The following is a 10,511-nucleotide window of genomic DNA, read 5'->3' on the forward strand; positions in this document are numbered from 1 at the left end:
ATTTACCCTTATTAATTTTAATTAATGTTTATTTTCAATGATTTTAACTTATATTTATATTCATTAATTTTAAGCAATAATGCTTTTTATAAAACATTGATATGTAAAGTATTGTGGATATATAAAATAATTATAAAATATTTATTATGAAAATTGAGTTACGAATGTAGAATTATAATTCTAAAATATATTCTCACAAATGTGAGTCTCAAATGAGAGAAAAACAATTTAACATTAAACATAACTTAATTATTTGGACTTATAAGTTAAAAATAACTTTAAGTTATCATATTAAGTTATTTTATTAAATATTGTTAATTTATTTAATAACTTAAATTAAATTATTAAATTGATTTATCAAACAACCTTTACCATCACTGATAGGATATTATTTATTAAATAAAGGTCAAGGAAGAGATTACAAATTCAACCAAAGAAATTCCATAATATTAAGATGGCAATTATTTTAGAAATCATCCGTCTAGTTTTATTTTCAAGCCTGATCCACATAGTAATTCCAAGCTGACCTATGGAAGCCAATCCAAAGAGCACACAAAATAGAGCATTAGAACGATTCTACAGCTTATTCCTCCGAGTTGCCTTTAAGCACACCCACGAAGACAGGGATCTTGAAAAAGGGAGATATAAATTAGGCTGCAACAAATATTTTCATCAACCATAGAAGCTGCTTTTACTTGATATTGCTTAATATTATGACTTTATTCTTTCCAGTCCATCTTCTACTCAAAGATAAGAGTTAATCAGGTCACGCCATAGTACATAATGGCAATACTATTAGTTGTACAAATCAACATTTCTTTTTCTCTTCCTCCTCAACCCGGATGCCCATGGAACCCCAATGTGAGAACCGAGAACTTTTACCATAATGGTTCCTTTGTCATAGCCAATCACAATCCTGTTGAGAGAAGAAATGATATCAGGAGGGAATAGTGACAAAAACAATTTGTTTCTTGTATGCTTTTGAGCATATCAGCAATCTTCGAACTGATGAGGGAATCATGAAATAAAAGATGAACAAACTCAACTACCTGTTTGATCCTTTCATGCACCCAAAAGCCCAAACTCTTTCAAAACCATAGTTCAGGGTGTTCTCCAGCCTGCAGTTTGACAAGGATGGTTAACAAAGATACAGAATTTCTAGCTACAAGAGAACACCCAAATGCCCAGTAAGCTTCTTGCTGATAAGAAAATTTTGAGCCATGAAACTGTTACCTGTAAGTAGCTCCATCCCATATGTGAACATTTCCATCCTCAGAACCTGTAATGATGAGGGGAAGTTCAGAGTGAACACACACTGCAGAAACATTATTTGTGTGGCCTTCCAGTGTTTGTACACAACTCTTGGCTTCATAATCCCACACCTGTTTCCGGCGGATTTATCAACGACTCAACCAATATTTTTGTACACATATGACATAAAGCTGTGAAAAAGTATTGAGTTTTGGACCTTAGCAGTGTGGTCATCCGAACCCGAGATCAGATATGGTTTCGAGCCTCTCATGAAGTAATCAATGCAATTCACTCCTTTTGAATGCCCATCCAGTGTAAAGTCTGGCGCAGGTGAGCTGAGATTCCAAATCTGAAAACAGGCAGTATTGCCTTACCGTGACCAAGAAAGAGTAAAGAATTAACCAAACAACAAATGAGAATTAATTCTGACCTTTATGGTGCCATCAAGAGAAGCACTTGCAAAAGTGTTTGCGTCTTTGGGACTAAATGCCACTTGCATCACATAGTGGGCATGTCCCTGGAACGTTTGAGTACACTCCCAACCCTTCTCCCAATCCCAAAGCTTTATGAGCATGTCATCAGAAGCTGACAGCACATATGGAAGGGTAGGATGGACTGCAACACTCCTAATGAAATCAGTATGAGACTCAAATTCTGCAATCTTCTCCATTGTATTGTAGTCGAAGACTCGGATAAACTTGTCATCAGCCCCAGTAACAATCCATTGTTTGCATGCTATAAACTTGGCTGACCGAACTGCATGCAAACACACATTCAATTGTTAAACAACAGTAGTAACCTTGTCAAGAAGAAAATGCGAGGAATTATGCATTCAAGTATCAACCGGAATGGCGGAAATATGTATGTGTACCTGGTGATTCGGCGACCTTGAAAGACTTTAAAAGTTCCTGGAATATATAGCACCCAAGTGTAAGCACTAAATTCAAGAAAATTTTCTATCAATGAAGTAAAGATTGACTTCTATTCGGAACTGACCGATCATCCAGTGGGTGCCATTTTTGCACCGAAGCTCAAGATTCATATTGTAAATATTTAGTTCCTACTGACTTCTAGGATGGTACGTAAAGACTATTATGATCACAATGGTGAAAACCCGCCAAAACTAAGTGGTAGTTCCAGATACAAGATCACAAATTCGATACCTGTGAATGGTAGTTCCAGATATACACAGTTCCTGAATACAAACTTGCTAGAATCCTGCAGGAAGAAGATTAATCATGCAACATGCAACATGCTTCAGTAAAACAATCAAACAGTTCCATTGATCACATTGAAAGATTGTGAAATCAAAGCAATTCATAACTATACCATGGTTCCTTTGGATGTAGATCCACAGATTTTACGCTTTCCGATTGTTGAACAAGTTCTTTCTGGCCGAACAAACAGTTGCACTCAGCATGTTATAGATGAATTCACAAATTTAAAGAAATGAAAACTGAACCTATGACTTAAAAAGAATTTGAAATAAATAAATAAATATTTGAAGTACCTCAATTTCCAATACGGGGGCCTGTGGTATACGAAATTAATATGAACAAAAAAGAAAAAGATTTGTTAATCAAAGCCAGTTCTTGGGCTTTTCTTCTGAGAATGATGAAAAAAATAATAATAATGATGGACTCACCATTTTTGAAGGTGGAAAGCTGCAAAACTTAAGTGATCGACAGTAGAAGAGAGAATACTGTAGAGGTTTTGTGGTTTATGGCATGCATTTCCAGTTCTTGGTTTAAATACTACAGTTTCCTGCGTAGCTAAGAAAATGAAACTGTCTCAATCCATGAATCCATATCCACTTGGTAGTTGATACTCTTCTCTTAGTTCTCTATGTTGCCACCCAAGAGCCTGATTCCGTCCATTAATCTGATGTGGAGGAACTAAGGGTAGAGATGAAGTTTCAATTATGTTGTGGTTTGACCCATGTCAGGAGTAAAATGGAGGAGAGAGAGTGCCGTGAAGGTAAGGGTCATGCTACCTAGAATTTTCTAGAAAAAGCATGATACCTCCGGAGACACCACAGAATATTCTAGAAAAATATAAACCTTGAACAAGTCAAAAGGGATTGTTTGGCGTTTTCCATAGGATTGGAAATCTAGAAGAGGAAATGAGTGATGAGAAGAACCCAAGAAGGCCGTATCGTACCCTTTGTTGTTTGGTGCATGGGTAGAAAACCGCGTCATTTTGCTTATTCTAAATCTATTATGTCCACTCACCCAAACGGTAAACAGGCAAGAGGAAATTGATTTACATGTAGATTAGAAAGACTATGTCTGCTATGATTTCTTAAGGCAAAATTGGTTGAATGAATGTGATTGGTTTATGTTTCAGTCAAATAAAACTATATTTCTCATGGAAAAATTGAATCAAATTATAGGAAAAATATGTGATGGCTTCAATAAATAATTGTAGAAAAATAACATAAGATATTTCATAATTAATATAGATACAATCACAATTAAAAATTGAAAATTATAAGCAATCATAAAGAACTATTGATAATACATATCCCAAAAATATCATACTAAAATAGATGCTTTATTAAAGAAAGCAATTTTTATTAAAGAAAACACATATTAAACTATTAAAATTATACTCGTCGATTTTCTCATCTTTTCTATTAAATATTTGTGATGAAATTTAGACCATTGGATGATTTTATAAATAAATCGGATTGGATGATGGTATGAATAAGTGGGAGTAAGGTATAATGTTACAAAAGAATAAAAATAATGTTGAAATTCATGAGACTCCAAGTCTCATACAAGAGACCACTATTTTGATACCTATTGAAAAAGTCAACTCCTTTGATTATTATTATTATTTTAGAAGAATAAAAAAGTATTTAATTTTCAAATTGTCTGTTGTGAAGTTTTAATATCTATTTGACAACTTTTTTAAAAAAATCGTTTTTGAGAATAATTTTTTTCAATTGTTATTTGACTTTTGTAAAACAAAAGTTTGTTTGAAACTTAAGACATTTTTAATCTATTTTTAACATTTTTAAATATATTTCAAAAATATTTTTTATATTTAATATTTTATTTTTAATTATTCTACATATTTATATAATTATTTCTTAAAACAACTAAAAAATATTTTATTTTATGTTCTTAAAAACAAAAATACAAAATAATTTTTAGTTGTCAAACATATTTTTTATTCTAAAAAACCAAAAACTATTCTAAAAAACAATTCTCAAATATGCCCTTAACTTCTATTTTGAGGAATACAATTTTTAAAAATTTTCTATCACATAAAAAGGTTTAACTGCCTTGATTTCCTTTTTTTGTTTCCTAAGAAATTTTTATACAACTTTCTGTTTTTTGAAAACTTTTATTAAAAATATATTTTGGAAAGTCCGCAAACTTCTAGGGTCTGTTTGGTTGTTATTTTTGAAAACTGTTCTGGAAAACTGTTTTTGAGAATAGTTTTTAAAAACAGTTTTTTGTGTTTTCAAAAAAAAACATGTGTTTGGGAATTGAATTTTGTAAAGTAGTTTTTGTTTTCAAAAACAAAATAAAACATATTTGGTTGAGTTGATAAAAAAATTTTAGAATAAAAAAAACAAAAAACATATTTGAAAGTTATTTTTTAATTAATAAAGTGTTTTCTTCCATTAACTTGACAGTATAAATATATAAATAATTTTCATATGTACAATTCATTTAAAAAAAATATTCCATTTTGAAAATTTTATATCAGTTATAATTTTTTAATGATGTGTAAGTATATTAATTTTAATAATTTAAGGAAGAAGAAATATTTAAAAATGCTGGTATAGACCTGATCCGGTCCAGTTCAGCTTTTGGACCGTCATCATGTGGGATTTGTGTTCTGCATTGAGCCTACAACAGCCTACCCACCCCTCGCCAGCCAAGCTGACAAGAAGCCCACCCACTAACCAGCCAGCCCACAACTCTCTTGTTTGCTCCGTGTGGGCTGTTTATGGAACTCATTATATTTGTGAGTTTCCAATGTGGGATTTGGTTATAAAGAATAATAAATGCAACACAGTTGCATTGTGAGGATTTGAACCTTGGATTAAGGTTTACAAAGGAATGATTCCAACCATTATGTTGCACGACTCCTTCTATACGTATTAGGTAATAATGTTTTATATTAATGCTATTTGCAAATTTTTATAATATAAATCATTTAAACAAATATAAATATTTGTATTCATGTGTATTTTTATAATAATTATTAACAATAAATATGAAAATATAAATTAATTAATATAATTTTTTAAAATTTTAAAATAATAAAATGCATAAATATGTAGATAAAATTAAATGTTATAATTTTCTTCTCACATGTAAATATTAGACATATTTTATTTAATAAAATTCGATATATTAATACATTTATATTTATGTTTATCATTTAATAGACATATCAAATACAAAAAAAAAATTGAAATGCTATAATTTTAATATTATATAAATTTCTTAAAATTATTTTAATTTTAATAAAATATAAATTATATATTTATGACATTACCGGTTCGACCACCAGTCCAACTAGTGAATCGTGAATTGATAACTTTTTTGGTTCAATGATCGGTCCGGTTCTGAAAACATTGGAAGAAAGGGCTTGCGGGTAGGGGTGTGGTAGTTGGGTGGAACTCACCTTTGTGGTAACATAAAAAACAGGTAGGAAAATACAAAAAGTAATAAGAGAAAATACGAAAAACAATCTATTTTTTGAACAATGAAAAAACAGTAAAAACATCTTTTTATTGTTTTTAAAAAAGTGGTTTTTTTAGGACACAGAAAACACAAAAAACAAAAACATATCCCTTCCCCAAATAAGTTTTTTGTGTTTTTTGTTTTCAAGAATATAAAACAGTTATTGAAAACAGGAACCAAACATACCTTTATATTTCAGTCATGATTTACATGATGAAGATATCTAAAAACGTGGTTTTAAATTGATATTGTAGTGTTTTTTTTATTTCCTTATATTTCAATAATCAATCAAGATTTGTGATTTTAACCTAAGAGATTTGTATTTTTAAAGAATATTAAGTGCTTTTAAATATCATAATATAAAAATTATGAAACGATCAAGGAAATGTATTAAAAATTAGATGGTGGATAAAACTTTCTACTTGTCCTTTGTTACTTTTTTCACATAGTTACAAATAATGATTAGTTATAAATAATAATTATTTTGAAACCTTGTTAAGTATCAATCAAGTTTAATATTTATTGCTTAATCACTTAAAATGACTTTAAGTTAAATTGTTCTTAAATTATTGAATTAAACCTTATTATTTATTTTTTATTTTAAGTATTAAAAGTATTAAGACTATTTGGTAAAGTTAAAAAAAATTCAATCATGAAATTGACACCTTTAGCCTTATTAATTTTAATTAATCTTTATTTTCAATTATTTTAACTTATATTTATCTTCATTAATTTTAAGTAATAATTTTATTTATAAAACATAGATATTTAAAATATTATAAATACATAAAATAATCATAAAACATTTATTATAAAAAAAATGTTATGAATTTAAAATCATAATTTTAAAATATATTCTCACTAATGTGAGCAAAAAAATAATAAATGATTTGATAATAAGTATGAGTTAATTATTTAGACTTATTACTTTAAGTTATAATATTAAATTATTTTATCAAACATAACCTACTTAAGTCATTAAAATGATTTATTAAACTCTCTGATTTTGTTTATTAAAAAAAAGTCACCAACACTAAAATTAATTCGCAAGACATTACCAATTATTTTAGAAATCATCCATCCACTTTTATTTTCAAGTATAATCCATCCACATTGGAATATGAAGGTGACCTATTGAAGCGAATCTAAAGAGCACACAAAATAGAGCATTACAACGATTCTATAGCTAATTGCTCAGAGTTGCCCAAATACATGGGGATCTTGACAAAAGGAGATCTAAGTTAGGCTGCTACAAATATTTTCATCAACCATTGATAGAAGCTGCTTTTACTTGAAATTGCTTAATATTATGACATTATTCTTGCCAGTCTATCTTCTACTCAAAGATAGTTATTGTATCAGGACACACCATAGTACATAATGGTAATACTATGAGTTGTACAAATCAACATTCCTTCTTCTCATCCTCCTCAACCTGGATGCCCATGAAACCCCCACTCTGAGAACGGAGAACTTTTACCATAATGGTTCCTTTGTCATAGCCAATCACAACCCTGTTGAGAGAAGCAATGATAACAGGAGGGAATAGTGAGAAAAACAATTTGTTTCTTTTTATCCCTTAGAGCATATTAACAATCTTCAAACTGATAAAGGAATAATGAAATAAAAGATCAAGAAACTCAATTACCTGTTTGAGCCTTTCATGCACCCAAGAGCCCAAACTCTTTCAAAACCATAGTTCAGGGTGTTCTCCAGCCTGCAGTTTGACAAGGATGGTTAACAAATATACAGAATTTCTAGCTATAAGAGAACACCCAAATGCCCAGTAAGCTTCTTGCTGATAAGAAAATTTTGAGCCAAGAAACTGTTACCTGTAAGTAGCTCCATCCCATATGTGAACATTTCCATCCTCAGAACCTGTAATGATGAGGGGAAGTTCAGGGTGAACACACACTGCAGAAACATTATTTGTGTGGCCTTCCAGTGTTTGTACACAACTCTTGGCTTCATAATCCCACACCTGTTTTCAGCGGATTTATCAACGACTCAACCAATATTTTTGTATACATATGATCTACATAAAGCTATGAAAAAGTATTGATTTTTAGACCTTAGCAGTGTGGTCATCCGAACCCGAGATCAGATATGGTTTCGAGCCTCTCATGAAGTAATCAATGCAATTCACTCCTTTTGAATGCCCATCCAGTGTAAAGTCTGGCGCAGGTGAGCTGAGATTCCAAATCTGAAAACAGGCAGTATTGCCTTACCGTGACCAAGAAAGAGTAAAGAATTAACCAAACAACAAATGAGAATTAATTCTGACCTTTATGGTGCCATCAAGAGAAGCACTTGCAAAAGTGTTTGCGTCTTTGGGACTAAATGCCACTTGCATCACATAGTGGGCATGTCCCTGGAACGTTTGAGTACACTCCCAACCCTTCTCCCAATCCCAAAGCTTTATGAGCATGTCATCAGAAGCTGACAGCACATATGGAAGGGTAGGATGGACTGCAACACTCCTAATGAAATCAGTATGAGCCTCAAATTCTGCAATCTTCTCCGTTGTATTGTAGTCGAAGACTCGGATAAACTTGTCATCAGCCCCAGTAACAACCCATTGTTTGCATGCTATAAACTTTGCTGACCGAACTGCAAACATACATTCAATTTTTAAACAAGGAACTATGCATTCAAGTATCTTCAGGAAAGGCGAAATATGTATCTGCATGTGTACCTGGTGATTCCGCGACCTTGAAAGGCTTTACAAGTTCCTGGAATATATAGCACCCAAGTGTAAGCACTAAATTCAAGAAAATTTTCTATCAATGGAGTAAAGATTGACTTCTATTCGTAACTGACCGATCATCCAGTGGGTGCCATTTTTGCACCGAAGCTCAAGATTCATATTGTAAATATTTAGTTCCTACTGACTTCTAGGATGGTACGTAAAGACTATTATGATCACAAAACCAAGTGGGTTTTTAGAAATTGAAAACGCCTATTTCTATGATACAAGATCACAAATTCCATACCTGCGAGAGGTAGTTCCAGATGCACACAGTTCCTGAATACAAACTTGCTAGAATCCTGAAGGAAGAAGAATCATGCAACATGCATCAATAAAACAATTAAACACTTCCATGGATCACATTGAAAGATTGTAAAATCAAATCAATTCATTACTATACCATGGTTCCTTAGGATGTAGATCCACAGATTTTACTCTTTCTGATTGTTGAACGAGCTCTTTCTGGCCGAACAAACAGTTACCCTCAGCATGTTATAGATTAATTCAAAAATTTTAAGAAATGAAAACTGAACCTATTTCTTAAAAGGAATTTGAAATAAATAAATAAAAATTTGAAGTACCTCAATTTCCAATACGGGCGCCTGTGGTATACGAAATAAGAACAAAAAGGAAAAAGATTTGTTAATCACAGCCAGTTCTTGGGCTTTTCTTCATTTTACTGAGACTGATGAAAAAAATAATAGTAATGATGGACTCACCATTTTTGAGGGTGGAAAGCTGCAAAACTTAAGGGATCGACAGTAGAAGAGAGAATATTGTAGAGGTTTTGTGGGTTTATGGCATGCATTTCCATCTCTTTAAATACTATGGTATCCTTTGTAGCTAAGAAAATGAACCTGTTGTTAGACAGCCACACTGCACACACTGGTTAGTTCATAAGAAAATAAAAGAAAACTGGAAAAGAAAAAAAAAAAAAAACAGAGAATTAAGGAAGAAGATTAGACCGAGTCTTGTGGAAAACACAATCTCCTTAAAACAGATTCGCCTTCTCCATAGGTGCTTTGAGAATCGCAAGGCGTCTGTCTCCCAGGATAAAACGATCTTCGATTGGCAGCAACAACACTCTGCAGCCACTCCGGCGAACTGGAAATTGTTCAACTCTATCACGGACACGGAAGGAAGGAACTCTTCAACACTCTGACAATACTCCAAAGTTTTTCTGTTCTTTCTTTTTTTTTTTTTTGAAAGAAAGTCTACCACTATTTATAGACTTCAAGGAGGGAAGAACACAGACAGGTTCAAAAAGCCAAAATGAATTTGGCTTCTTGAGACTCTTAGAATTCTAGAAAAATGAATGAATTTACTTAATTCAATGGATTTACTTAATTTCATTCATCCTCTTTTTCCAACAATTCCCCACATGAAAGAAATTAAGACACGATGAACTTTGTGATAGAGTACAACGGTTGAAACCTGCATAGGAGAGGTAGGTGTTACCCTTTGAACCTTCCCTTGTAGAAATATGTTTACTCTACTAGCTAAACAGTAGACACGATGTCCTTGAACTGTTCTGCCATTTATGTAGATGATGACATATCTCACACAGGAATCTTCCTAACATATTTCAGTTCTCACTTTTATGTTCATTTTGGCCATGAACATACGCCTGGTTCTATAAGAGTTTAATAAGAATTGTGCCCTATTCAATTCCCTTAGAAGCGGCCCCACTTCACTCTTACATAGGTGATCTCTTAATCACGAGTAACCCGCATTACTCTGTTCGGATTTCCGAAGCATAAGGATCATTAAAAGCATAGCTTACCGTTTCCTCTTACGGGCATCAC

General features: G+C 31.9%; 2 protein-coding genes across 2 annotated transcripts; both read right to left on the reverse strand.

Annotated features, from left to right (window-relative positions):
• Window positions 1–795: 795 nt before the first annotated feature.
• Window positions 796–3,449, reverse strand: LOC100256305 (coatomer subunit beta'-2). Its single transcript, XM_059734565.1, has 9 exons — window positions 3,273–3,449; window positions 2,581–2,642; window positions 2,415–2,469; window positions 2,123–2,159; window positions 1,682–2,007; window positions 1,469–1,600; window positions 1,234–1,382; window positions 1,050–1,118; window positions 796–916 (listed from the first exon to the last, which is right to left on the reverse strand). The coding sequence occupies exons 1-9, from the start codon at window positions 3,447–3,449 to the stop codon at window positions 796–798; spliced, it is 1,128 nt and encodes a 375-aa protein (XP_059590548.1).
• A 3,764-nt stretch (window positions 3,450–7,213) lies between these two features.
• LOC132253249 (coatomer subunit beta'-2-like) lies at window positions 7,214–9,513 on the reverse strand. The gene is made up of 10 exons (XM_059734963.1): window positions 9,426–9,513; window positions 9,288–9,308; window positions 9,107–9,168; window positions 8,951–9,005; window positions 8,653–8,689; window positions 8,242–8,567; window positions 8,029–8,160; window positions 7,790–7,938; window positions 7,606–7,674; window positions 7,214–7,471 (listed from the first exon to the last, which is right to left on the reverse strand). The coding sequence occupies exons 1-10, from the start codon at window positions 9,426–9,428 to the stop codon at window positions 7,363–7,365; spliced, it is 963 nt and encodes a 320-aa protein (XP_059590946.1). The 5' UTR covers window positions 9,429–9,513; the 3' UTR covers window positions 7,214–7,362.
• Between the last annotated feature and the right edge of the window lie 998 nt (window positions 9,514–10,511).

Source organism: Vitis vinifera, chromosome 18 (assembly GCF_030704535.1).
Source record: "Vitis vinifera cultivar Pinot Noir 40024 chromosome 18, ASM3070453v1".
Taxonomy (NCBI): Eukaryota; Viridiplantae; Streptophyta; class Magnoliopsida; order Vitales; family Vitaceae; genus Vitis; species Vitis vinifera.